The sequence below is a fragment of the Heteronotia binoei genome, chromosome 5 (genome assembly GCF_032191835.1).
Source record: "Heteronotia binoei isolate CCM8104 ecotype False Entrance Well chromosome 5, APGP_CSIRO_Hbin_v1, whole genome shotgun sequence".
Classification (NCBI taxonomy): Eukaryota; Metazoa; Chordata; class Lepidosauria; order Squamata; family Gekkonidae; genus Heteronotia; species Heteronotia binoei.
Window position 1 is genome coordinate 95,198,721 of NC_083227.1, and position 27,453 is coordinate 95,226,173.

Consider the following 27,453-nt stretch of genomic DNA (forward strand, 5'->3'; position numbering starts at 1 on the left):
TCCATCTATACCTCATTTCATTGTCCCGTAATTTTTCTATCAGTTTCTTGTATGCTCTTCTGTCATTTATCACTTGTCTTGCCAATTCTTTCATGATTCTTACTCTACTGCCTCCCACTATCAATGTCTTTTCAAAATTTTTATTCAAGATTTTTTCCACCATTTCTTTTGTCATATATCTTATAACCACATCCCTTGGTAGATTATTTTTCTTAGCATATAGTGAGTTCACTCTATACATATTGTCACGACTCGGACCTTCAGGTAGAGACGGACGGCTGCTGATGTCCTGGCAGTCGGCCAGAGCGTTTGCAGCCGGCTGGGGCTCTTTCAAGGAGCAGCACAAACGTTATCTTTCAGTCCTAATTAGTCAACAACATAAATCAGTCGGGCCGAAGGGAGAAACAGAGCGCGTCGTCACAGGAATGCAGAGGGTCAAAAGCCAGAGGAAGCAAGCCGAATATAGTCAAAGTACCTAGGTCAGTCCACAGAGCAAAATCAGAGTCCAGTTCCAAGTCCAAGGTTCAAGCCGGGTCAGGAGCACACGGGTTCTCTCAGCAGGCAAGAGGCTGCGGGGCGAGGTCACGTCCGAGTAGGATCGTTCGTTGCCAGCACAGTTTGCCCTAAGGCCAGGGTTACAGATATACTGTGCTTGGCTTGTTAACTCGTTAGTACTCCGGGCTTAGATCTCTCCTCCCACGCATGCGTGCTTCTCTCCGTCTGATTCTAAACTCCTGCCGTCTCTTTTCACGGAGCCGGCTCACAGGTGGTGGAGATTCAGGAGGGGATGAGCTAGGGCCCGGTGTGGCCTGATCAGTTTCAGGTGGCTCCTGCTCTGAGTTAGCAGGGGCTGGGTCAGGGGCAGGCACCTGCTCAGAGTTAGCAGGGGCTGGGTCTGGGGCAGGCATGACACATATAGTCATACATGCTTCTAGTTTTCTCAGGATCTTCCTCCAAAAATTCTGCAATTATTCTTATTATATATCCTTTCAAATCAGTCTCTTCATCCTCAGGTACTCCTCTCAGACGTATCTGGGTTTCCATCAATTTGCAGTCATGAATTGCCACTTCTTGCATTTTTAGCAAGGTGGAATCATGTGCTTTCACTCTCTCTTCCGCCTCTTGCACTTTCTTTGATGTTACCACAGTCTCATTTCTGAGATCTTCTATATCTCTCCTTGGATCTTCACTGCCTTTTCTAATTTCTTTTTTAGAAGCAGTTATCATGTCTCTCACCCCTTTCATCATCCTGGCTTCCATTGCTTCTAATTTCTCTTGTATTTTCTCCATTGAGGCAGTCCTTGCACGAGTTATGCTCTGACATTTAAAAAAACACCAAAAATTTTAACCTCTCCAAATTAAATTTAAATTATCAGGTTTAATAGAGTAAGGTTTGCCCTTTTCAATAAGCCTAATTTTGCCGTCCTCAGAGCCTCCTGGGCTCAGATATTAAATTTTAAAGTTTTTATTTCTTCCAAAACGGCGGTCACGACTTTCTGCTTCCCTTTAACAAAATTTTTCCTTCAAAAGGCTTCTAAAATAATTATCAGCGATAATGTCCAATAGTATTTACCTTATAGTTGTCACCTCTGTCAGCTTCACCAATTTTTAATGTCCTGAACACTTTAAAAACTTTGTTTAAATTTTGACTTAGCAATGGCCGCCAATGTTTTTCTATGATATTATAGTCCTAGAGTAGGCTAGCTGCTTCAAGGATTTCCCTTTTCCATCCGACACTTCCTGCTTTTCTTGCCACCAAATCCTGTTTTCACTGGTAAAAAGTTCTTGCGATGTTTGACGTATTTCCTGTGTTGACTGTGAGAGCTGCAAATCTATGACGATGGGGCTTTTTCACCAAAACCGCAAGTAGACAAAACAATAAATTCCTTTCCACTTTTTAGCACTGCCCTTTAAATTTACAAAGTTCAAATTTCTTCCCTTCTCAGCTTTCTGAATCTCTATTTCCCACCTTCTGATTTCATTTTGTTTAACTTTAAATAGTCCCGGAATGAAGATAGTCATCAGTACCTTTTTCTGCAGTTATCCAGATCCAACACCGGTCTTGTATAGCTTTAGATGTTTAGCAGTCTCAAAGAAGGTTAGGATCCTGTCGAGCTTATGTCAAATAAATGACCCTGGAAACTTCTGCAGATGATGAATATGCAATTCATCTCTGGAGACCCCTCAAAGCCTCAAAGGAGCCCCCCCCCCCCGAGACTCCCTTTTAGCCAAGGTAAATCTCCTCAGAGTTTCCTGTGCATATCTTGGACTGATCTCTGACTGAGAAAAGTAGGCAGTAGGTATTAAATTGCCCTCTACTACCCCGAACAGAAGCCCCAGTCTGCTCCCCTTCTGAGAAGCAATTCAGCTCGGCATTTTCCAACCTCAGAAGTCTGCTGGAAGGGGCCTCTTGATCTAGGATCATTACATTTCCTATAGAAGGGAACAGATTGATTATTAAACTGGCGATCAAGATATTGAAAGGGTTGCTGGCCAAAAGGATGAGCAGATCTGTAAAATGAAGAAGAGAACTGCTGTTGCCTTGGTGTATAGCAATATCCCTGTTGATTTCCACCAGAGACACTTAAAGATCTCGCTGCTTGCTTGCTTTTCTTAATCTCTGACAAGAATTCATCAGTATTCTGTGCAAAGAGCGATGTATGATGGAACAGTAAATCTTCCACCCGTGGTTGAGTTTCCAAAGGGAGAGTGGTTGTACGCAGCCATGAGTGACGTCTCAGAACAATGCCTGAAGCCATTGACCTTGTTGCAATTTCTGCTGAGTGTTTTCCAGCACTAATCTGTTGTTTCAATAGGTGAATAGCCTCCGAATGAATTACTCTAGTCAGTGATCTGGCCTCAAGAGGGGGCATCTCAATGTACTTCTGGATGCCCTCCCACAAAAACAATTGGTAGCCTCCCATAACTGTTTCATAATTTGCTACTCTAAAGTTTAAAGCAGCTGAGGCATATATCTTCCTTCCTATAAACCATAAACGTCGACCTTCTCTATCTGACGGAGAATTATGCTGACCTGGCTTGCGGTGCGTCTGCATGCCCTCAATAATGACAGATGAAGCGACAGGATGCTGCACCAGATACTCTGCATTATCAGGCTTTACCCTGTACAAATGCTCTAGTTTCCTTGGCGTTGCTTGCATTGACCCAGGAGTCTTCCATATCTGCAGTGCCAACTCATCTAAACCCTCCAATATAGGGAATGCTATTGTGGTTGGTGACTCTGCTGACAAGCGTGCCAGGATTTTATCTTTAGGCCTTGTATCTGAAACGGCTACATTAATCTCTAAGGCACGCGCCATGCGCACCATCTGTTCATTATACAACTTAAAGTCCTCGTTAGCTGGAGAAGAAAATAAATCTCCCAGGCTCTCATCCAGTGATGGATTTGCATTAACCTCCAATCTTGAGACGGAAGACTCAAGATCATAATCTTGGTTCCAGTCCTTGGGTACTGGGTAGTTACCCACTGCTGAGAGACTCTCAGTCTCATCTAATGGCCAGGGTTCCATGCTGCCCACTGATCCAACGCTATATACGTCACCCCCTTGAGTATTTCCAACACCACGGGGTTGAGATCTCTCCTGCATAATTGTGACCCCCACAGGGGCTGTTCCTGCAGCAAAGCCAGGATCATGATCCAAAAAGGACCCAGGATCCGAAAAGTGTGGAGATGGGGTTCTTGGAACCGATTCCTCCAAAGCCTTACCGGCCAAAGAAGCAGACTCAACAGCCTTATGCTTGTGCTTAGTCTTTGACTTCTTTAATTTCTTTAGGGGCGGAGGTTCAGACTCTGCTCTAGCCGTCTCCTCCATCTGTGGCTGTTCACGCCTGCCCCAATTCCCTGCCAGCACAGAAGCTGCACGTTTTGGAGGTCTCAACTGGGTTGAAGATGGAACTAAGGGGACTGATCTCACAGAGGCAGAACTTGAGGCAGAACACCTCTATATCAGCACCTGAAGGCTCTTGCCCCTCCTTATCCTGGAGTATAGATGAAAATGCTCTCTCCCACAGGGCTGCTTTGAGACGTGCTGCCCTGTCAGTCCGTGCCTTTGGTGTAAACGCCTGGCAGATGCTGCATTTTGGGACATTATGTCCCTTCCCCAAACAAATTAGGCAGAAATCGTGCTCATCCGAAGTGGGCATCTTAACACCACATCGAATGCATTTTTTTTTGTAAGAACAATTTTTTATTATTATACAACACATTATATCACTATTTCATTTACTTCTCTCAAATAAAAGTCAATATGTTGCATCACATTTTCCACCTGCCCTCCTCCCTTTCAAGACTTCCCCAGTGTTACTTACAATATAAAAGCAATAAAGGTAATTTAACATTTTAAAAAAACTCTTTAAAAAGAAAAAAGGAACTTATACTTCTTTATGGTTATTACCTCATTTGATTAATGATCCAATATATTACTAAATTAAGTCATATTATCTATCTTCTTATAATCTTTTAAGAAAGAACAAAATATTTTCTCATGCTTTCATTTTAACTATCATTCTTTCCCCAGTAAATTAAAAATAGCTAATAAACAAGTTAACCATTATCAAATATCACCACGTATCCTTTCACTCTCCAAGGTTCTTCCACATAGTTCTGAAACTTTCGCCATTAATTATTAAATTTTTCCATATCAAGTTCCTTTAGTGTTCTTGTTAATTTGTCCATTTCACTCCATTGCATAGTTTTCATAACCCAGTCCCATATTTCTGGAATTTTATTTTGCTTCCACAACTGCGCATACAATGTACGTGCAGCTGAAAGCATGTACCAGAGTAATGTTCTGTCTTGCTTCCGAAAATTTTCTATTTGTAACCCCAACAAAAAGATTTCTGGTGCCTTCTTCACTTTGTATCCCAAAATCTTTGACAATTCTTGTTGGATCATTCGCCAATATTATATAGCCCTTTCACAAGTCCATTACATATGGTAGAAGGACTTTTCATGTTTTTTACATTTCCAACATCAATCAGACATGATTGTTTTCGACAGTTTTTTTGGTGTCATATACCATCTATACAACATTTTGTAACAATTTTCTTTTATGTTATTACATATCGCTATTTTCATAGAGTTCTTCCACAAATATTCCCATTGTTCCATCTGAGTTTCCTTGTTTATATTAATTCTCCACTTTATCATTTGAGATTTTACCACTTCTTCCTCTGTAGATCATTTCAGTAACAGTTTATATACTCTTGAGATCAATTTTATGTCCTCACCAAACAGCATTTTCTCCATTTCTGTTTGTTCTTGTCTTATTCCTTCATTCCTAATATCCTGCTTCAGCCGACTTTTAATTTGTAACCATTGAAACCAATTAAATTTATAATCCAATTCTTCCACTGATTTTAATTCTGCTTTGCCTCATTGCATTTTTACAATTGTTTATATGGCAACCATTTCTCTTCCTCAATAGCCGAATATAACTTTATTACTTCCGTTGGCACAATCCACAGCGGTTTCCTCTCATCTCCATATTTTTGGTACTTCAACCAAGTTTTAAGCAAACTACGTATTTTTCGCTTCGTAAGACGCACTCCCCCCCCCCAAAAAAAGTGGGGGGGGAGAGCGTGTGCATCTTATGGAGCAAATACTGCAAAAAAGGGGCGTGGCCAAGGGCGAGCACATGACGGTGGGTGGGTGGTTCCAATCCGCGCAATGGTGGGCGGGAGGGTCCAATCTGTGCGCACCCCTCCCCTCCGTGAGGTAGGGCCAAGAGTGCTCAGGGGGTCCAGCTCGGGTTGCACGACGACGCCAGTCTGTGGGAGGCTGACACGGGCTGCGGGAACCCTGTGCTTCCTCGGGAGTAGGAGCCCCAGGGCTGGGGCTGGGAGACTTGGGGGCTGGGAAGAAGCCGACGCGTGTCAGAGGAAGGAGCTGCAGGGCTCCTGTTTTCCTCCTTTAAAAACTAGGTGCGTCTTATGGTCAGGTGTGTCTTATGGAGCGAAAAATACGGTACTTCTTACATAATGATGTGAGAAAAAAACATCCATTTTACTTTTCCCATAGCACAAATATGCATGCCAACCAAAAACCTTTCCATGGCTTTCTAATATGAATAATTTTCTGTTTAATAACACTATCCAATCCTTAATCCATACCAAACAAACTGCATCATGATATAGTCTTAAATCCGATACTTGGAAGCCTCCTCTTTCTTTAGCATCTGTCAGGATCTTCATCTTAATTCTTGGTTTCTTGCCAGCCCATATAAATTCCGAAAGTTTCCTCTGCCATTTATAAAATTGTTTATCTTCTTTCACTATTGGTATAGTTTGAAACAAGAACATTATTCTTGGTAATACATTCATTTTTATTGCCGATATTCTACCCAGGATAGACAAATTCAACCTATTCCATTTTTGTAAGTCCACCTCAATTTTCCGCCAAAGCTTTTCACAGTTGTTTTTAAATAAGTCAGTATCCTTTGTTGTAATTTCTACTCCTGAGTACTTTACTTTAGAGGCCACTTCACAGTTTGTTAAATTTTGTAATTCCATCTGCTTAGATTTTGACATATTTTTACACAATTTTTTTGTTTTCTTTTTATTTACATAAAAGCCTGCCAGTTTACCATATTCTTTATTTTTTGGAGCAGCAACGGTGTAACTTGGGTTTTCATTTATAAACATTACATCATCTGCAAACGCTCTGTATTTGTAAGAGAAGCCTTTTAATTTCAAACACTCTATCTCTTCTTGAACTTGCATAAGCAGTATTTCCAGCATCATTATAAATATCAAGGGGGATAGAGGGCACCCTTGTCTTGTTCCTTTACAAATTGCTATTTTCTTTGTCAAATCTGCATTTATACAAAGTCTTGCTTGTTGGTCAGTATATATTGCCTTTACCATTCTAACAAAGTCTTTACCCAATCCCAATTTCTCCATTACTGCAAACATAAAGTCCCAATGAACATTGTCAAAAGCTTTCTCTGCATCAGCGAAAAGCAAAGCTACTTCTTTTTCAGGATGTTTTTCATAATATTCTATTATATCTATTACAGTTCTGATATTTTCTCTTAATTGCCTTCTGGGGAGAAACCCTGCTTGTTTCTCTTTAACAAAATTATTCAAATGCTGCTGCAGGCGTTCCGCTAAAATTCTAGCATATATTTTGTAGTCATTATTTAGCAATGAAATTGGTCTATAGTTTTTTACATTAGTCACATCTCTGTCTTCTTTTGGTATCAACGAGACTACTGCTTCATTACAAGTATTAGGTATCTTCCCATCTATTCTTATAATGTTCATCAATTTCTGAAGTTTTGGAAGTAGAGTTTCTTTAAGAACTTTATAATATCTTGCTGTAAAACCATCAGGACCCAGAGCCTTCCCTGGCTTCATTGAGTTAATTGCCACTTCAATTTCTTCCTTACCAACTGGGTCATTTAAGATCTTTTTCATATTGTCCGTTAGCGGTTTAACATTAATTTCCTGTAAATAGGCATCTAGTTTCCCTTTCCCCCCCACATGACTTTTATACAAATTTGCATAATACTTATAAAACTCTCTTTTGATTCCTTCCTGGTCAACAATTTCTTTGTTGCCCGAACTAATTTTATTAACAATTTTATTTTCCCTTTTTCTTTTCATTTGCCAGGCCAACACATCGAATGCATTTTTAAAATACTGGTTTAGAAGCCATTTCTGAGGAGAAATCTGGAAGAAATTGACAACTGAACTAACGCCAACAGCAGCGAAAAAGGAACTGGGGGAATGTGGGTAGTCCGCCGTTAGGGGGAATCTGTTAAACAAGGGTAGTGCTGACGTAGTCTGTTTAACGGCAGACCGCCAGTTATCTGGAAGAATTCTAGGCTTGTCAATCAACCTCCGCAGCAGCCTGCCTCACGGAAGTCCCAACATGGGGATGCACAGCAAGACGAACAATGAACTAATGTGAATATATTGCACATTGATCAGTGTATATTTTAATAGTAAAAGGAAAGTGGCATTGAAGGATATCTCCCTGTCAGAAAAGCTATAGGAAATGGTGCCTGCAAATAAGCAGGATCTATTGGTTAAGGCACCATACCCCCCTATCGAGTTAGGAGAGTCAGCATGGATTCTCCCCTCCCCCTACATATTGCTCTTTCTGCACTGGAAAATAAAAACTGGAACTGATATCTCAGATAGGATAAGTGCTTACAGGCTGCCACTAAAAATTGTCTCCAAAAAAGTATCAGTAAACTGTGTCTACAGCACCATAACACATATATTAAACCTCAAAGTCCACTGAAACCCCATGTGAAAAGTTTAAATGCTTTCTAACCTGGATAGAGCTTGGAAGCATGCCTGAGGAACCATGTCCCTGATATATAGCAAAGGCTGCCTTGTGATACTTGAGAGTGGTTTGCAGAGACGAAGATGAAACAAGACTGCTTCAAGATCTACATACAAGCGCTGATGGAAAGACATCTGAGAGTTATAGAATATTTCCAATCTTCCAATTTTAGCTTCTTGTATTCTGTAAAAAAGGGGGCAAAGGCTGTGTTAACCAAGTATTTCTAAATTGCATATTTCCCAAAGTTCTATCATACCTATGGTTTATTATTTTTTTTTTTAAATTTAAAACTACGGTTGCCAACAGACCTGTCCTGCCCCTTTAATAGAGGCTTTGAGTGTGGAAATGGCCAGGTGAAGATTTCTGTAACAGGAAAGTAACCAGCATCACCTGGTGAACCACCATTACACCTCTATTAAAAGGATAGGACATTTTCCCCACAGGCAGATGGCATTCCTATTTAAAAATGTGGAGTCAGTATCCTGTAAAAGAAAAACAAGTGCCATATCATGATTAGTATCTATTTTATGCTCATTTGTAACCTTTCCTTTCCTTGATTTGCTGAAGCCTTTCTCATTGCTTTCATTTTTTTTTCCTAAAGCAGAAACAGCGCTTGGCCTGCAAATGCCCATTTCAGTTATGAGTTATGGGCGGGGGGGGGGGGGTTGTACTAAACACTGTACTGATTCCAGCAGAAGTAGCAATCAGCAGGGCTTTTTGTAGCAGGAACTCCTTTGCATATTAGGCCACACACCCCTGATGTAGCCAATCCTCCAAGAGCTTACAGGGCTCTTCTTATAGGGCCTAATGTAAGCTCGTGGAGGATTGGCTACATCAGGGGTGTGTGGTCTAATATGCAAAGGAGTTCCTACTACAAAAAAAGCCCTGGTAATCAGTAAAGAAACAGTAAAAGCAAAAAAAATAACTGTTTCTATAGTCCTAACCTAAGTACTCCTTAATGTAATTACATGCTCAAAGTAGCACTGTATAGAGACAATGTGCTCCACAGAATAATATGCTGAAGCTTAAGTAGAACTTAGTTAAGTGAAGAAATTTAAGAAATTTTCTAGTGCCGTGGAAAGCCATTTTAGAGTAATGTACTGATGTGGTCCAGATCAGATTCAGGCACTTTGAAATGGAAATCTCCAGCACAAGAAAATAGAGGTGCATCCCAGGGGTGAATCTGGAGTAAGCAACACATCTAGTTTTAGAAATAATTTTTCAGTAACAGCTCCAGAGCTCTAGAATGGACTATCAGTCTTATCCTCTCCCCATTTTCTGTCAGCTTTGTAAAATGATGCTATTTAAAAGAGCTTCTCTGGTTTTAGATTGTTCACTTTTGGTATTGGGATTTTTAAAATTTCATATTATTGAAATTTCATATTTTATACTGATAATTATTTTTTAAATAAACCACATTGAGCTTGTAGTGAGGTGAAAAAACGCAGTGCAGAGGTCTTTAAATGAATATAACAGTAACACTTTGATAACATCTAACACTTTGATGTACGCACGATAAAATGCTTCTCCTCCCTCCTTCCTGGAACCGGCAGTGAGGGGGGAGAAGCATTCTCTTGCACGTACTTCAAAGTGTTAGATGGCATGCTGGCCCCATCAAAACTGCTAAGGCCCAGTTTTGACTCTGCTCTGCTTTATGGGGGGGGGGGGCGACAACAGAATGCCATGCTGCACTGCAGCACCGGGGAGAGAGGGAAGACGGCGGCGCCAGGAGGGGGGACCCAAGCCTCATCATGCAGGGTGGGGGGCTGACGGAGCTAAACTTTGGCAGGCCGCTTCTTCAGCGGGTTGCCCACAGCTGTGGAGGTGCTGTGAGGGGCGGGCAGTGAGGCTGTGCAGTGCCGCAAGGGAAGGGAGGCAGGGCGGCAAGGCTGCAGGGCACTGAGGGGGGCGGCGAGGCTGCGCAGCACCACAGGGGACGGGGGTGGAATTTGGTGCCCCCACCTCTGCCGGCCCTGAGGCCATGGTGGGCGGGCCAGCTCCGGTACCAGTCCCTGGTACCAAGAAGGTTGGGGACCACTGATATAGGGGATAATAGCCACGGATGGACCTCTGCTCCATATGTTTATCCAATCCTCTCTTGATGCCATCTATGCTTATAGCTGCCTCCACCTCCTGTGGCAGTGAATTCCATGTGTTAATCACTCTTTGGGTGAAGAAGTACTTCCTTTTATCTGTTCTAACTCTACTGCTCAGCAATTTCACTGAATGCCCACGAGTTCTTGTATTGTGAGAAAGGGAGAAAAATACTTCTTTCTCTACCTTCTCTACCCCATGAATAATCTTGTACACCTCTGTCATATCACCCCTCACTCTTAATTTTTCCAAGCTAAAGAGCCCCAAGTGCTTTCAACCTTTCTCCATAGATTAAGTGTACCAACCCCAAACCTTTATTAATACTAGCTGCCCCTTTCTGCATTTTTTCCAATGTTATAATCAGGGCTTTTTTCCAGCAGGAACACATAGGAAAACAGCTTCAGCTTGCTTGGTATCAGGGGGTATGGCCTAATGTGCAAATGAATTCCTGCTGGGCTTTTTTCACAAAAAAGACCTGTGTGAAACAATGGTGACATCAGGAGGTGTGGCCTAATAGTATGTAAACGAGTTCTTGCTGGGCTTTTTCTACAAAAAAAGACCTTGCTATAATATCTTTTTTGAGATATGGTAACTAGAATTGTACACAGTATTCCAAATGAGGCTGCACCATCAATTTATACAGGGGCATTATGATACTGACTGATTTGTTTTCAGTTCCCTTCCTAATAATCCCCAGCACAGTGTTGGCCTTTTTTATTGCAGTCTCACACTGTCTTGACATTTTCAGTGAGTTATCTACCCTGACTCCAAGATTTCTCTCTTGGTTAGTCTCCACCAGTTCAGACCCCATCAATGTGTATTTATAGTTAGGATTTTTGGCCCCAATGTGCATTACTTTGCACTCAGCCACGTTGAACCTCATTTGCTACGCTGACGCCCACTTGCCCAGCCTCAACATCCCTCTGGAGTGCCTCACAATCCTCCCTGGTTCTCACTACCCTGAACAAGTCAGTGTCATCCACAAACTTAGCCGCTTCACTGCTTATTCCCAACTCCAAATCATTAATGAACAAGTTAAAAAGCATCAGACTCAGTACTGAGCCCTGCAGTACCCCGTTGCTTAATACCCTCCACTGTGAAAATTGCTCATTTATACTCACACTGTTTCTATTAATTAGCCAGTTTTTGATCCACGAGAAGACTTGTCTTTTCACCCCATGACTATTGAGCTTACTTAGGAGCCTTTAATGAGGAACTTTATCAAAAGCTTTCTGGAAACAACATCTGTTGGGTCCCCCTTGTCCACGTTTGTTCACCCTCAAAAAACACTAACAGGTTAGTGAGACAAGATCTTCCCTTAGAGAACCCATGCTGAGTCTTTCTCAATGGCTTTTGTTCATCAATGTGCCTACTAATTTGCTCTTTAATAACAGTTTCCACCAACTCACCCGGTATTGATTTCAGACTGACTGGCCTGTAATTTCCCGGATCTCCTCTTTTTAAAGATGGGGGTGACATTAGCTACCTTCCAGTCTTCAGGAATGGAGATAGATTTTAATGAAAGATTACATATTTTTGTCAGGAGATCCACAAGTTCACATTGGAGTTCTTTCAGAACTCTTGGATGTATGCCATCTGGACCTGGTGATGTATGTATGTATCTAGGTAGCTATATATATTTAACATATAAAGGATAAGTCCATCAATACACCTTTGTGGAAATACTGAAAAGGAATGTAGTTTTAAGAACTAAAATAGTTTCCATTACCTATCTATTCTTTTATTCCACATCTTCTTAAGTGCTTTGTCCTTCATTCCTTCCACAACAAGTAGGTGAATGGATCCATCCATTATGTGAAATCCAGTAATAATGTCCAATTGGGAAATCTCTTCTCGAGTAAGCTTGCTAGTCAGTTTTAATGTATTAAGAGATTTCTGAATTATATGTAGGGGATAAGAATCAAGTTGGAAAGCGTTTGCATTAATTTCTGTAATCTCTTGCAGCAAATAACTAAGCAGTAATTTGTTTTTAAAATCAAAAATATAGATGATACAGCCATAAGGGCAATAGTCAGTACCAGCGCCAGCAATTTCATCTTCAGGACTTAATGGTATACTAATTTCAACTCTCACTTTAAGATGAGCCTCCGAGTCTAAGTAATGCCCCATTGGTAGATGTGCACCCAGAGAACTATCAGCTGCTCCAGACTTCCAGCTAAAATTGTCTGCTGGGGAGATGCTTCTGTCTTGAATTGAGCAGCACTGAATTGGTACACAGATATTCAAGTGCTTTTCACCCAGCAATAATTCAGTCAGGCTGATTTTGGCTACTCCATATGGATGCCATATTTCCTCCTTGGCTATCATAGAATTCTGGATCTGGACCATATATCTGCTGGTGACAGGGCTCAAATAAGTTACTGCTCTATCACCTGGCTCGTCTCCAAACAATGAAGGCTTTTTCATGATAGCTTCCATTCTCTTGTCTCGGTCATGAACTTCAATCTCCAATGGTGGCCCTCTTAGATATTCACGTAATTCCTGAGGTACCATTGTCCCTGCTAGAATCACATTGATGTCATTGAAGAAGACGTCAGTTCCATGATTGCGACCTTGTGTTTGACGGAGAGACAAGTTGTGGAATTTGTATTTGCAGTAAACAGGATCACACCAGCACTATCAAAAGAACAAGAAAGAGGTGCCATATTAATTACATCTTAATAATAAAACCATAGTGGTATTGGCAGAATAGAGCTCTCCCAATGGTTGAAACCTGAGTACTAACAACCACTGGCCTATCACCCGTCATTCTGCACCTCCATACACCTATTGGCTCACTCCCCTGTCCTCCCCACCACCCACAGCAGCCCTGGAACATTGAAACAACTGTCAAAACCCTCACATACAGTCTTGCCTCTGACAGGTACACATCTCAGACACTTCAATGGCTACTCTCCCTCAGAAGCCCTCACAAATGACTCCTGTTGTCCTGTGCCCTCCCAAACTGCCTTCAGGCTGCGAATGCCTACGTGGCTCTGCCGGCCTATAACAGTGCACAGCCCCTCACCCCTCTTACCAATGGCCTTAAGCCCTCAGAGCAGCTACTACTGTCTTGTGCCCTCACAAATGTCCTTCACTCCAGCTAATACCTCAGCCGGCCCCTAAAAAACCTACATAGGTGGCCAACAGCGCCCAGCCCCCCCCTCTCTCTCTCTCACAAACGCTCTTAGTAGACTTTGCACAGGGCCCTGCCTCTCTGCTGCACACTTCACAGTGTCATTGGGGCCTCAGCTGCCAACCATTCTGACTCCCCCTGCAAGGCCCACCAAACAGCCCTCCAAGCTGCCACTCGCCCTGGACTGCCTCCCAAGTTGAGGCAGCACTGATCACCCTCCTTTCCCCTTCCAAGGCTGCATTCGCAGCCCAGCTCCTGTACATCCACCTCCAACATGGTGTCAGAGCTGCCACCACAAACCTCTCTCCCAACCGCTCAACAGCACACAACACCTCCAAAAGGGCTCTCTCAACACATCCCGACAACATCACCAGCCTCTGCACAAAATTCCATTAATACCTCAAATAACCTTTGTCCTTTACAATTCCTGCCTTGCTATAGAGAGAAAATACCTTCACATTCTCTGCAACTGACACTGGCAGGTTGTTAACAAGTCCAGAGGGATGTCAACAGCAGGGGCTGTGGCTCAGTGATACAGCATCTGCTTGCCATGCAGAACCTCACAAGATCAACCCCTGCCATGTCCCTAAAAAAAACTCTGCATGAGACACTGAGGGCCTGCTGCAGCTCTGAGTGCACAAAATTTACCTTGCAGGACCAGAGGTCTGCTCCTAACAAGGCAGGGGGAAGGTGGTCTTTTCAAGGCCTATTTTGCCCTTTGAGGAAGAACTCTTTGGGCCCACTACAGCTGCTAGCTCCAGGTTGTTGGGAAATTCCTGCACATTTTGTTGTGGAGTCTAAGGAAGCCAGAGTTGGGGGAGGGGGGAGACCTTGACTGCATATAATGCCAGAGTCCACCCTCCAAAGCAGTTCTTTTCTCCAAGATGGGGACAGAGATCTGCTGTCTGGAGTTCAGTTGTGGTCCCAGGAGATATTCAGGCTCCACCTGGAAGTTGGCTACCCTAGGACTTGATGCCACCTGGTTGACATGACTTAACTAGACATGGCTGCTTGCTCATGTTCAGTCACAGAACAAAAAAGAGGAAGCTGTGTACAGAACTAAGCAAACACAGCAAAACACAGCAAAATTACTGGCAAAATTTTTTGTTGTTCAGTTGCATAGTCGAGTCCAACTCTTTGCGACCCCATGGACAAAGTCACACCAGGCCCTCCTGTCTTCCACCATCCTCCGAAGTCTGCTCAAATTAGTGTTTGTTACATCAGTAACACTGTCCAGCCATCTCATCTTTTGCCGTCCCCTTCTTTTGCCTTCTGTCTTTCCTAGCATCAGGATCTTCTCTAGGGAGTGCTTCCTTCTCATTTGGAGGCCAAAATATTGGAGCTTCAGCTTCAGCATCTGACCTTCCAGGGAACAGTCTGGGTTGATTTCCCTTAGGACTGACTGATTTGATCTTCTTGCAGTCCAATGGACTCTCAAGATTCTTCTCCAGCACCACATCTCAAAAGCATCTATTCTTCTGCGCTCAGCCTTCCTTATGGTCCAGCTCTCACAGCCTACATTACTACTAGGAACAACATTGGTTTGCCTATACAGACTGTTGGCAGGGTGATGTCTCTACTTCTTATTATACTGCCCAGGTTTGCCATAGCTGTCCTCCCAAGGAGCAAACGTCTTTTAATTTAATGGCTACAGTAACCATCTGCAGTGATCTTGGATCCCAGAAATGTGAAGTCTGTCACTACATCCATGTCTTCCCCTTCTATTTGCCAAGGTGTGATGGGACCAGATGCCATGATCTTAGTTTTTTTTTTATGTTGAGTTTCAAGCCTATTTTTATGCTCTCCTCTTTCACCCTCAACAAGAGGTTCTTTAGGTCCTCCTCACTTTCTGCCATTAGAGTAGTGTCATCTGCATATCTGATATTAATGTATTAACTATGTAATTTATTATTGTATTTTAATTCTGGATTTTATTGTTAGAACTTTTATGCTGTGAGCCGCCCTGAGCCCGCTTCGGTGGGGTAGGGCAGGATATAAATAAAATAAAATAAAATAGAATGAACGAATGAGGTTGTTGATGTTTTTTCCGGCAATCTTAATTCCGGCTTGTGCTTCATCCAGGCCAGCATTCCAAATGATGTACTCTGCATATAAATTAAATAAGCAGGGTGACAATATACATCCTTGTTGAACTCCTTTTCCAACCAATCAGTTGTTCCATATCCCATTCTGACAGTTGCTTCTTGACCCTTATAGAGGTTTCTCAGGAGACATGTGAGGTGGTCTGGTACTCCCATCTCTTTAAGTACTTGCCACAGTTTGTTGTGATCCACACAGTCAAAGGATTTAGCATAGTCAATGAAGCAGAAATAGACATTTTTCTGATACTCCTGTGCTTTCTCCATAATCCAGAGAATGTTGGCAATTTGATCTCTAGTTTCTCTACCTCTTTGAAACCCAGCTTGAACTTCTGGTAGTTCCCGATCTACATACTGCTGAAGCCTAGCTTGTAGGATCTTTAACATGACCTTGCTGGTATGTGAAATGAGTGCAATGGTGTGATAGTTTGAACATTCCTTGGCATTACCCTTCTTTGGGACTGGAATATAAACTGATCTTTTCCAATCCCATGGCCACTGTTGTTTTCCAAATTTGTTGACATAATGCGTTCATCACTTTAACAGCATCATCTTTTAGGACTTTGAATAGCTCAACTGGGATACCATCATTTCCGCTCGCTTTGTTCTTAGTAATGCTTTCTAAAGCCCATTTGACTTCACACTCCAGGATGTCTGGCTCAAGGTCATCAATTTCACTGTCATGGCTGTCCGGGACACTGAGATCCTTCTTGTATAATTCTTCTGTGTATTCTTGCCACCTCTTCCTGATCTCTTCTGCTTCTGTTAGGTCCCTACCGTTTTTGTCCTTTATCATGGCCATCTTTGCATGAAACGTTCCTTTGATTTCTCCAATTTTCTTGAAGAGATCTCTTGTCCTTCCCATTCTATTATTTTCCTCTATTGCTTTGCATTGTTCCTTCAGGAAGGTCTCCTTATTTCTCCTTGCTGTTCTCTGGAAATCTGCATTCAGTTGGGTGAATCTTTCCTTTTCACCTTTGCCTTTCGCTTTCCTTCTTTCCTCAGCTATTTGTAAAGCCTTATCAGACAGCCACTTTGCTTTCTTGCATTTCTTTTTCTTTGGGATGGTGCTGCTTGCTGCCTTCTGTACAATGTCATGAACCTCCATCCATAGTTCTTCAGGCACTCTACCTCTCAACTCGAGTTCCTTAAACCTATTCTTCACCACTGTATATTCATAATGGATGTCATCAAGGTCAAACCTGAATGGCCTAATGGCTTCCCCAGTTTTCTTCAGTTTAAGCCTGAATTTTGCAATGAGTAGCTCATGATCTGAGCCGCAGTCAGCTCCAGGTCTTGTTTTTGCTGACTGTAAAGAGCTTCTCCATCTTTGATTGCAGAGTATATAATCAATCTGATTTCTGTGTTGCCCATCAGGTGATGTCTACGTGTAGAGTTGCCTTTTAGGTTGCTGGAAGAGGGTGTTCGCTATGACCAGCTTGTTCTCTTGACAAAACTCTATTAGCCTTTGCCCGGCTTCATTTTGTTCTCCAAGGCCAAACTTGTCAGTTTTCTGGTCATCTTTTGACTTCCTACTTTTGTATTCCAGTCCCCTATGATGAGGAGGACATCTTTTTTGTGTGTTAATTCTTGAAGGTGGTGTAGATCTTCATAGAACTGGTCCACTTCTTCCTCTTCTGCATCAGTGGTTGGGGCATAGACTTGGATTACTGTGATATTGAATGGTTTGCCTTGGATACGGACCGAAATCATTCTGTCATTTTTGAGACTGTATCCCATTACTGCCTTCCTCACTCTCTTGTTAACTAAGGTAATTTCTTCTATGGGACTCTTGGTCACAATAACAGATGTAGTGATCCTCTGAGTTAAATTCACCCATTCCCGTCCATTTTAGTTCACTGATTCCCAAGATGTCGATGTTCAATCTTGCCATCTCATTTGTCCACATCTAGCTTATCTTGATTTATAGATCTTACATTCCACGTTCCAATGCAGTACTGTTCTTTGCAGCATCAGACTGTTTTTTCACCATCAAACACATCCACAGCTGAGTGTCCTTTCGGCTTTGGCCCAGCCGCTTCACTCTTTCTGTGGTTACTTGAACGCTCTTCCCCAGTAACATATTGGGCATCTTCTGACCTGAGGGGCTCATCTTCCAGCACCATATCTTTTAGCCTTTTGTTTCTGTTCATGCAGTTTTCTTGGCAAGGATACTGGAGTGGTTTGCCATTTCCTTCTCCAGTGGATCACATTTAGTCTGGGTTCTCTGCTGTGGCCTGTCCACCTTGGGTGGCCCTGCACAGCATAGCCCACAGCCTCATTATGTTTTGGGTTTTTTGGTATGTTCCTGTTCAGTAGCAGCCTCCTCATAACAGTGAGTGTGATTTAGAAGTTGCCAACTCCAGGTTGGCAAATTCCTGGAGATTTGAGGGATGGAGCTTGGAAAGGGTGGGTTTGAGGGGTGGGACCTCAGACAGATATAATGCCATAGACTCCACCCCCAAACCCAGCCATTTCCCCCTGGAAACCACTGTTGCCATCCCCTGGTGAGGGCTGGAGATTACTAAGAATTATAACTGCTCTGTAGATGACAGAGATCTGTTCCCCTTGAGGTGGGGGGGATGCCTTCACTTGGGTAAGTAGGAAAACAGCAAGGGTGGGTGGGGCACTCATCCAGAGCCTCTTTCTAGAGCCCATTGTATTTTCCCTCCACAACAGGCCTTACTCCTAGTTCCAACATATTTCTGTATTCATTCACTGGGTAGTTTTGAGAAAATCATTGTCTCTCAGCAAAATGTAACTTGGAGAGAAAATTACCACTCCAGTCCCTTAGGGATGAAGGACAGGGTTTCAAGAATGTAAGGGTAATGGCACCTCACAACTTTTAAGGCACAGCCCAACTTTCCTGTCACAGCTTGGGAACTTAACAGGGAAGTGAAAGCAATGGCATTACATTGCTGTGCCAGTGTAACATGATTACAAAGCTTTGAGCAGAATTTTATCTACCTCCAATATTTTCCTGTGTTGCATGTTTACTGATGAAATAAAAACAAAGCAAGCTAAATGATGTTTTTTTACTAGTGTCTCTTCAGTTCCACTAACAAATAGGTGTGATTCTTTAATGGCACAGAGCCAAGTGGAGGCTGAAGAACTTGACAGATTTCACTCTCTGAACCAAAATGATTCATTTATCTCCCTGGGGAAAGATGATGTGGCATGGTTATTGCAAAATGTGTGCTGATTAATTCTGAAAACAAGCATGATATATTGGTTAGACTTCCACTGGCTGATAATATATGTCCACTTTAGAGAATTTCACCATGGAAAGAAAAGAGATGCATCTCCGGCATTGTTGTTCAGAATGCGATGACACTATAATTTTACTGCTTTTGCAGCCATACCTATGTCACAAGTATCTCAGCCCCTGCTGTACCCATATTTTCCCACTATTAATTACAATCCTGTAAAAATTAAGCAATGACTGCTAATGCAGAAATAACTAGTCCTTGTCCCTTACTAAATCTGCAGTGAGACAATAAGCTTTCTCTGTGCACAAAGCAAATGTGTCTTTTTCCCTTCTTGTAAATTCTCATTTATTCATTTATACCACACTTTTATGCCCAGTAGGGATCCAAAGTGACTTAGATCACTCTTTTTTCCTTCACTGCACCCTCAATAGTAACCCAGTGTGATAGGTTTGGCTGAGACTGAGAGCCAAACTACGTGATGGCATACCTAAGTTCACCATGGGGACCTTCTCTATCATTTTAGGGGTGAAATGCCCTCTGCTTACAAATGCTGTAGGAGGCTGATCCTAATTGGGACAGCAGAAGGCAGGCCTGTTGCTCCCCACACCACTGTCCTATTCAGGACTGGACCCCTGTGGTGCTCGTAAACTGAGAAAATTTCATCCCTAAAATGGCAGAGGTGATCCTTGGTAGATTGGGGAATGCCGTCATATCTAGTTTATCTGCATGTGACTGGCCTAGCATCATCTAACATCGTAAGTTTCTTTTTTCTCAAAGAGCATCTATCAGGTACAATTTAAACCTCTGGAACTGAACAAGACGAAACTATACAAGGCCTAATATGGGATGATTTCTGCCTTTACAATTCTAAGAAGTAATCAGTTTAATATACTCAGACCTCTTCCACATGGTGGTTTGCCCCTTGTTTCTGTAGCTCACAATTTAATGCAGTGGCAATGGGGCATCTACATAAGAGGCTTCCCCACATTTTTTCCAGCCTCAGTTGCCCCTCTCAGTGGCATCTGCCTCCTCTGTGCTAGTGGGGAGGGTTTTCTCGGGTTGAAAACATTATACATGCCAATTGCTGACAAAAACTGAACAGAGTGCAGACAGAGTTTTGGGTTCACACTAGCAAGATTTATACTTGTGGTTCATCTCTATTCATCATGTAAATGGAAAGATTTAATATTCATTTCTAAAAGTCTGCATCTGACTAGTGTCTCATAATCTGAAACGCAAGGAAAGAGGATGCTCTTCACAACTATGTTCTGTTTTCCCCAAGTAAGTAATTCTTGGTGGTCTAAATATGAGGAGCCAAGAGAGAAGCAATGAATTACCTGCAGCTCTTCAATTGAAACAGGGGTGTCTGGTAAGCATTTTGCACTCAAAATCTTAATAATCAGAGGATTTAAATCTTGTTTTTGTTTCTGAGTCATGAGAGGTCCCTCAAAAGAAAAACTCAGGTATGCAGCAGAAATTTTAGAAGACTGTTCTTCCAGTTGACTGGTCACACAACATTCTCCTAGAAACGAGAAGGGGATAGAAATAGATGATTTATCATTACAATTTTATAATCACGTGTATAGAGAGCTATACTAAAGAAACATGGTATGTAGTCTCACTGTTTAATCTCTTCCTCCTGGTGGCCACACACTAGATCACACAACCACACAACCATAGATCACACAACAACTTTCAAACAATGCTACTATGTTCTATTGCTAAAAATCCAGATGTAAAGATCTTCAGGAAATCTGTTACTATTTTATAAATCACTCAGAGCAGCATGGAGGCACTAAAGAGTTCCAAGGCAAAACTGTATGCTCTGTTAGAATCTCTGAGTCACTGTCACAGCAGTGGGACTACATTTGAAATAATACAGTAACAAGAACAAGGAGGTGAGGGAAAAGAAACCCTAATTAATTGTTGTCATGAATGTTGGCTTTTCCTTTGTGAATATAATGAAAATCAGACAAGATAAAAAGACAATCACTACAATTATCATTTTCTAAACATGTTTCTGCATTAAGGAATAAAAAGGCACATTGTACTTCTGTATAATAATTCTCATGTTGCAACAGCTGGCTGGCAGAAAAGAAAGATTCCATTGCCTGCCTCTGTGTAGCAACACTAGACTTCCTTGGTGGTCTCCAATCCAAGTAATAACCAGAGCCAACCCTGCTTAACTTCCCAGATCTGATGTGACAGGGCCATCTAGGGCTTCCATATACCTTCCCATTAAAATTAATACTTTGTGTTCCAAAAATAGTACTTCCCAACCCTAAATATGCCAGAAATTTTGCTTTTTTGCCTCTCTTTTTAGTGTTCCTCATTCTGTTATGCAGGGGTCATTTCTGAGAAAAAGAGGTGCCAGAGTTCATTAGCACAACTCGTTTGCATATATCACATACATCACCAGAAGATGTACTAAATTATATCGTTTCAGCATTTACCTTTAAATGTTTCTTGAATTATAACTGTCATAATAAAACCTTACTCCCATCATACTTTTTAAAATTACTTTCTCCTACGTGACCACAGTGGCATGATGAAGATTTCCATCTGTCTGCTTTATAAGTTTTGGTTATTTTCCCATTTTTTTGTGGGGGGAAATATTAGAAAGTTTGTCAAAACTTAGAGTTCAGCAAAATTCTCACAGGGGGTTTGAACAACGGAGCTCAGAAGCAAGTATTGGGGGGTGGGGTGGGGGTTTAAGACAGAAAGAGCACAATAAAATTTAGATGTTCTGGAGTTTCGCTCCTGCCCAAAATGAGGCCTGCTGTTATTAAGTCTCTGGAGAAAACAGAATAATCAGACACTGCTGGAATCCAACAGCAGAGGATACAATATGCAAAGCACCAATTTTAGACATAATCATCTGTCTTGGGCATGGTGTGGGTCACCAGCAGGGGGAGACCATAGATCAACTGTAGAACTTCCATAAAGACCAGAGCAACATAAGTGGCAACACTTGAAGTGGAGGTGAAAGGCAATGATTTTTACAAACTTCAGCATGAATCAATGCCAATTTCATTTGTGCAAATCAGGCGAGAAGAACATTTTTAGTATTCACTGTAGCACATCTTTTTACAAGCATTCACTAATTCAAAATGCAATGAGGAGGAAAAAAAGTAGAATCAGCCTGTTACTTAGAACGTACAAAACCCATCAGCTTTGCAGAATCGCTGAACAAAGTTACAAAGTACAAGTAAACTTGAGAAACTGAATAAACCAGGCAGGCATTCAATTAACGTATCAATGCCCTTGAAGCCTCAGCTTCAATTACAAGAAAGCCATCAAGGAACATGCAGCGAAGAAATCATTTGTATGCAAGCTGTCAGCTGGACTAACACAGGCTGTGCACAGTCCCAAGGGTCTGCTGTTGTGTACTCTTGCATTTCTAATAGAAGCAAAATTACCAGGAGCTCTCCCTTTGCTCAGCAAGGATGTCAAAAAGGACAGGCACACCTCTGAAAACAATATTAGTTTTACAGCTCAGCAAGGAGACAGAACCATCCTGTATTTTTTGAGTCCAAATTCTGAGAATGATGTGTTGCTACAACTATAATTCTAACCTTTTCACTTTGGAAGAAAGTTTCAAAAATGTCCCTCTAAAACTATGTCACAGCACACATTTAAGCAAAGGCTGCAACACTCCTGCTACACTCCAAGTACCACTCTAAGCAGAGTTGCTCCCCTTTCAGACACCGCCTTTAGGAAAACAAATTAATTTGGCACTGGACAACTATCTATCTATCTGGCAGAAAAAATTGCATTGCACTTTTTACTTGAAGGTATAACATGTGTTTTCCTATAGAGAAATCTGCTGTAAATTAAATAGTACAGAACTATCCATAGTTTTAATGCACTTACGATACAAAGTAAAAACAGATGTGCCTTAGGCTACCACTGCTGTGAAAGAGTGCTGAGGACCATCTCTCTAAAGTCTCTCAAAGGGCCTTGTGCTCCTCTAACCAGCATCTGCTAGTGATTCCTGGCCCAAAAGATGCCCACTTAGCCTCAACCAGAACCAGAGCCTTTTCAGCTCTCATGCTGGCCTGGTGGAACATTCTCCCAAGTGAAATCTGGGCCCTGTGGGATATAATAAAGTTCAGCAGGGCCTGTAAAACAGAGGTCTTCCACCAGGCCTACTATGATTGAAGCAGCAACAATCCATCTAAATTGGCCTCCCCCACCGTGCTTTATTCTATCATGGTGGACTCCCCTCATTCACCCACTTGCTGCACTATTTCATCTACAGCTACATGTAGAGTCTCCTGGGACTTGTTAATCATGGAGCAGATGCCATCTAATATTTTTGTAATACTGGGATTTAAAACATTATATTATACATTGTGTAATGTGTTAACTTGGAATTGCATTTTTTAAAAACTGCAATGTAGCATTTGTAGTTACTAAATGTATATATTACTTGTGATGAGACCCACTCAATACTGTACACAGAATATATACAAAACATTAATTGTTTTGTCTCCTTGTTGATTTTGTGTGTTTCTGTATGTGTTAATTCTAAATGTCACAGTTCTTTTTATGTCTGTATTCTTCTGGTAATATTTGTTATTGTTGCTTTTAATTAAAGTATTTATTTGAATACCACATTAGATGTAAATGTTCTGCATTTTGAAGTGCTTTTGGTTTTTCCATGTATATTGTGTGCTCCAATTATACTGTTGGTATGATGTGCCAAAATGTCAATATCCATATTTTTCTTGTTTCTGTTGGCTGTCTATGAATGCGTTTTTTCTGCATTTTTTAAAAAAAATAATGTCTTTTTCACAGCATAGTTGGTTACTGCTTAAATTGCTTTTTTGCAGTTTGTTAGCTTTTTGGATTTTCTCATTTAGGCAGGGCATCCTCTTTTCTAAGGGACTTCTAGCATTGTATTGTTCTGTATGGTACTGATGAGGTATTGTTGTTTCTGATAAAAAAGGCAGAGATTCTTTCAATTGTTCTGAGTGGTGCCCTCTTTTTTAAATTTCAAAATGTATTTTATTGATCTCATAAATAGCATACAAAGAATAAATAAAGTGAAGATTGAACTGTGACAGCCTTACGTGAAGGGAAGGGAGTGACAGTTGGAGCCCACTTTTCCATTTGGTTTCCCCTTGTTCTTTTTTGAACACTGGAAAGAGCTATCTAGCCTTGCTCAGTTCTCTTGTGTGTAGTCAGCTAGCCAACTGAAGTTGGCTTCAAAGAGGAGGTTGCCTAGGAATTACAAGCACTTCATTTATGTGAGGGGAGATTTTAGAGATGGCCATATTGGTGTCCTGTATCACTCTCCTTCTAAATGCCCTTGTCAAAACCAGCCATTTAAATAGACATTGGTTTATCAATGGATCAGCCTGCGGCACCTTTGTGTGTTCAGTCTCTTGTCTTGCCATGGAGAATTGTGTGGTTCCAGGACTCCAGTCTTCTTCAACCTGGGATAAGTCCACATTTACCCATAGCACCACAGGTGTCTTTGGCAGTTAGTCTGCCAGGGTTGCTAAGGAACATTTTAAAAGGTGGTGTGTACAAAATGATATGGGTTGGAGGAAATCCCGCCTCCTCTTCACCTGCCCCCTACCTCTTAGTCACTGTGCCCACCCATGCATTAATGATGCCTCAACTGTCCTTTTATAACTTCCCTATGGCTTCTAGATAGTCAGAAGAGACAAGCAGTGGCCAAGCTGGTGGTGAGGGGGGAGAAGTAGTCAAAAGTCAGAGAAAATGTTTTTAAAGGACAGCAGAGCCCGCAGCTACAGAGACTGGGGTAAGAACGATCCTTCTCTCCTTCTTTCAAGGCTTTGTAGTTGCAGGCTCAGATGTCTTTTTAAAACTTCCCCCAATACTTAGCAAGAAAAACCATGTTGGAGATGGGCAAATGGCAGCAAGGAATTCTCCCCAATCCCAGCTTCATTTCTGCTTCTTCTTCCTCCCCTCTTCCCCAACCTACTATCTCTCTCCGTCTCTGTCTCTCCCTCTCTCAGCCAGTCAGTCTTTCTCAATCTTGTGGAGGGAGAGAAGCAGTTAGAATCCTTCCCCAAAAAAGTTTTGAGAGGACAATGGAACCTACAGCAAAAGAGCAAGAGTGAGAAGCTCAGATGTACCTTTAAAATGTCCCCTTGCTATTTAACCATTCCTACTGCATGAGGAATCCTCCCCAATCCCAGCTCCAGTTCAGCTTTTGCTTCCTCCCCTCTTTCCCCACTCATTATCTCTCTGTGTCTCTGGCTATCAGCCAGTCTATCACTGATGATGCAACAGGACCTGCAGTAGATTTCAGTGGCAGCCATTTCAAAAGGTATCAAAAGGTATTGGAGGGAAGGGAATTCAACCTTCCCTGAGATTAAAAAAAATGTTTTTAGATTTTTCTGCAGACCCACAGAGTCCCCTGAGTCTGTAGGAAAACCTATTGGGGGAGAGGTGTGCCCTCTGCAGAAATAAGTATCTGCAGGCAGAGGGGCTGTTGACAATTAGATATTTTAATTATATAAATCTTGTTTATGTATGTTGTAAACCACCCTGAACCTATTTTGCAGGGGAGGAAGGGCTAGTAATTAATAATAAATACATAATGTGGCTGTAGCATATCCATGTATCTAACACTGGTATATGCTGTAGCAACCATCTGTCACCTCCTCTTGCTAGGAAATGAAGGATTCCAAAGCTGGCTGTGTCACACAATTAGCTGGTGAAGCACTTCATTTCTCAACAGGAGAAGGGAAATGGTGGCAGTAACAGAGATGTCTATCAACAGCTGTAACATATACTGGTGTTTCATTAACTTATAATGTACAGTCCCATGTACATTACAAGGAAAGCTCAAAGCACCTCCACTGTGCTGCAAGCCTCTTTTTAGTGTTCATGTTTTCTTTGAGTTTCAGATTATGGAAACTTTCCCTTTCCCGTGCCAGTTATCCGATACAAACGCTTTGGGTCTGACATTTAAGAGTGCTACAGTTGTAAAGAAGAAAAACCAGCATTAAAATTTACCTCAGCTATCTTTGTGCCTTTCTTTATGTGTAGTATGAGATGTAAAATTCTAACCATGCAGACCTATTTCTCTGCATTTTCTCCATGGGATGTATTATTCCACATTCCCGTGATGACTATGTCACCCTGTCTTTTAAGTTCTGCTGCACTGTCCTCCACTTACTTTCATGTTTTCAAACATGATTTCCAGAGTGAAATCTGCAGATTAGGAAACAGCCATCTGAATGAGTACGTCACCTTGTCTATCATTCTCATTTGGACTTCTGAATATACATGGTGTCACTTCTGCATTCTGTACAGAACCTTGGTCCCATGGTACTGGGTCCCATGTTCTTTAACTTGTTCATAAATGATTTAGAGTTGGGAGTGAGCAGTGAAGTGGCCAAGTTTGCGGATGACACTAAATTGTTCAGGGTGGTGAGAACCAGAGAGGATTGTGGGGAACTCCAAAGGGATCTGTTGAGGCTGGGTGAGTGGGCGTCGACATGGTAGATGCGGTTCAATGTGGCCAAGTGCAAAGTAATGCACAATGGGGCCAAGAATCCCAGCTACAAATACAAGTTGATGGGTTGTGAACTGGCAGAGACTGACCAAGAGAGAAATCTTGGGGTCGTGGTAGATAACTCACTGAAAATGTCAAGACAGTGTGCGTTTGCAATAAAAAAGGCCAACGCCATGCTGGGAATTATTAGGAAGGGAATTGAAAACAAATCAGCCAGTATCATAATGCCCCTGTATAAATCGATGGCGCGGTCTCATTTGGAGTACTGTGTGCAGTTCTGGTCGCCGCACCTCAAAAAGGATATTATAGCATTGGAGAAAGTCCAGAAAAGGGCAACTAGAATGATTAAAGAGCTGGAACACTTTCCCTATGAAGAAAGATTGAAACGCCTGGGACTCTTTAGCTTGGAGAAACGTCGACTGCGGGGTGACATGATAGAGGTTTACAAGATAATGCATAGTATGGAGAAAGTAGAGAAGTACTTTTCTCCCTTTCTCACAATACAAGAACTCGTGGGCATTCGATGAAATTGCTGAGCAGACAGGTTAAAACGGATAAAAGGAAGTACTTCTTCACCCAAAGGGTGATTAACATGTGGAATTCACTGCCACAGGACGTGGTGGCACCCACAAGCATAGCCACCTTCAAGAGGGGTTTAGATAAAAATATGGAGCAGAGGTCCATCAGTGGCTATTAGCCACAGTGTGTGTGTATATATTAAATTTTTTGCCACTGTGTGACAGAGTGTTGGACTGGATGGGCCATTGGCCTGATCCAACATGGCTTCTCTTATGTTCTTGCACACCACTGGTACAGAATGAAGGTTCAGAATTACTGGGATTAGGTGCTCAGCAGTATGTTCTAATGGTATGATGCTTTGGCAGGGCAGGGATCAAAAACTGAGAAAAATGGAATGTATACAACGTAAGGTCAACTCCTTTCCCTCAAGCTCCATATTAACTGGTCACCTTTTCAATCTCATCAGAGGCTTAAAAAGTGACAGGAAATGATAGGCTTTATCAGGCAGCTTTAAATGATTTTTCCTAGTTACAGTAAATTTTCTTCCACACACAATGCTTAGTTCCATGCTTCTACATGGAACT

The 27,453-nt window shown here is 41.9% G+C and overlaps 1 protein-coding gene across 1 annotated transcript in view; it reads right to left on the reverse strand.

The window, feature by feature from the left end:
* The window catches only part of LOC132572598 (uncharacterized protein FLJ43738-like), a 55,840-nt gene that overhangs the window by 27,599 nt on the left and 788 nt on the right, over positions 1 to 27,453 (reverse strand). The window contains exons 2-4 of the mRNA XM_060239846.1: positions 20,190 to 20,374; positions 12,138 to 13,045; positions 8,303 to 8,497 (exon numbers count right to left, since the gene is read on the reverse strand). Of these exons, the coding sequence (XP_060095829.1) occupies positions 8,303 to 8,497; positions 12,138 to 13,045; positions 20,190 to 20,374 (1,288 nt within the window). The remainder of the gene's footprint in view (positions 1 to 8,302; positions 8,498 to 12,137; positions 13,046 to 20,189; positions 20,375 to 27,453) is intronic.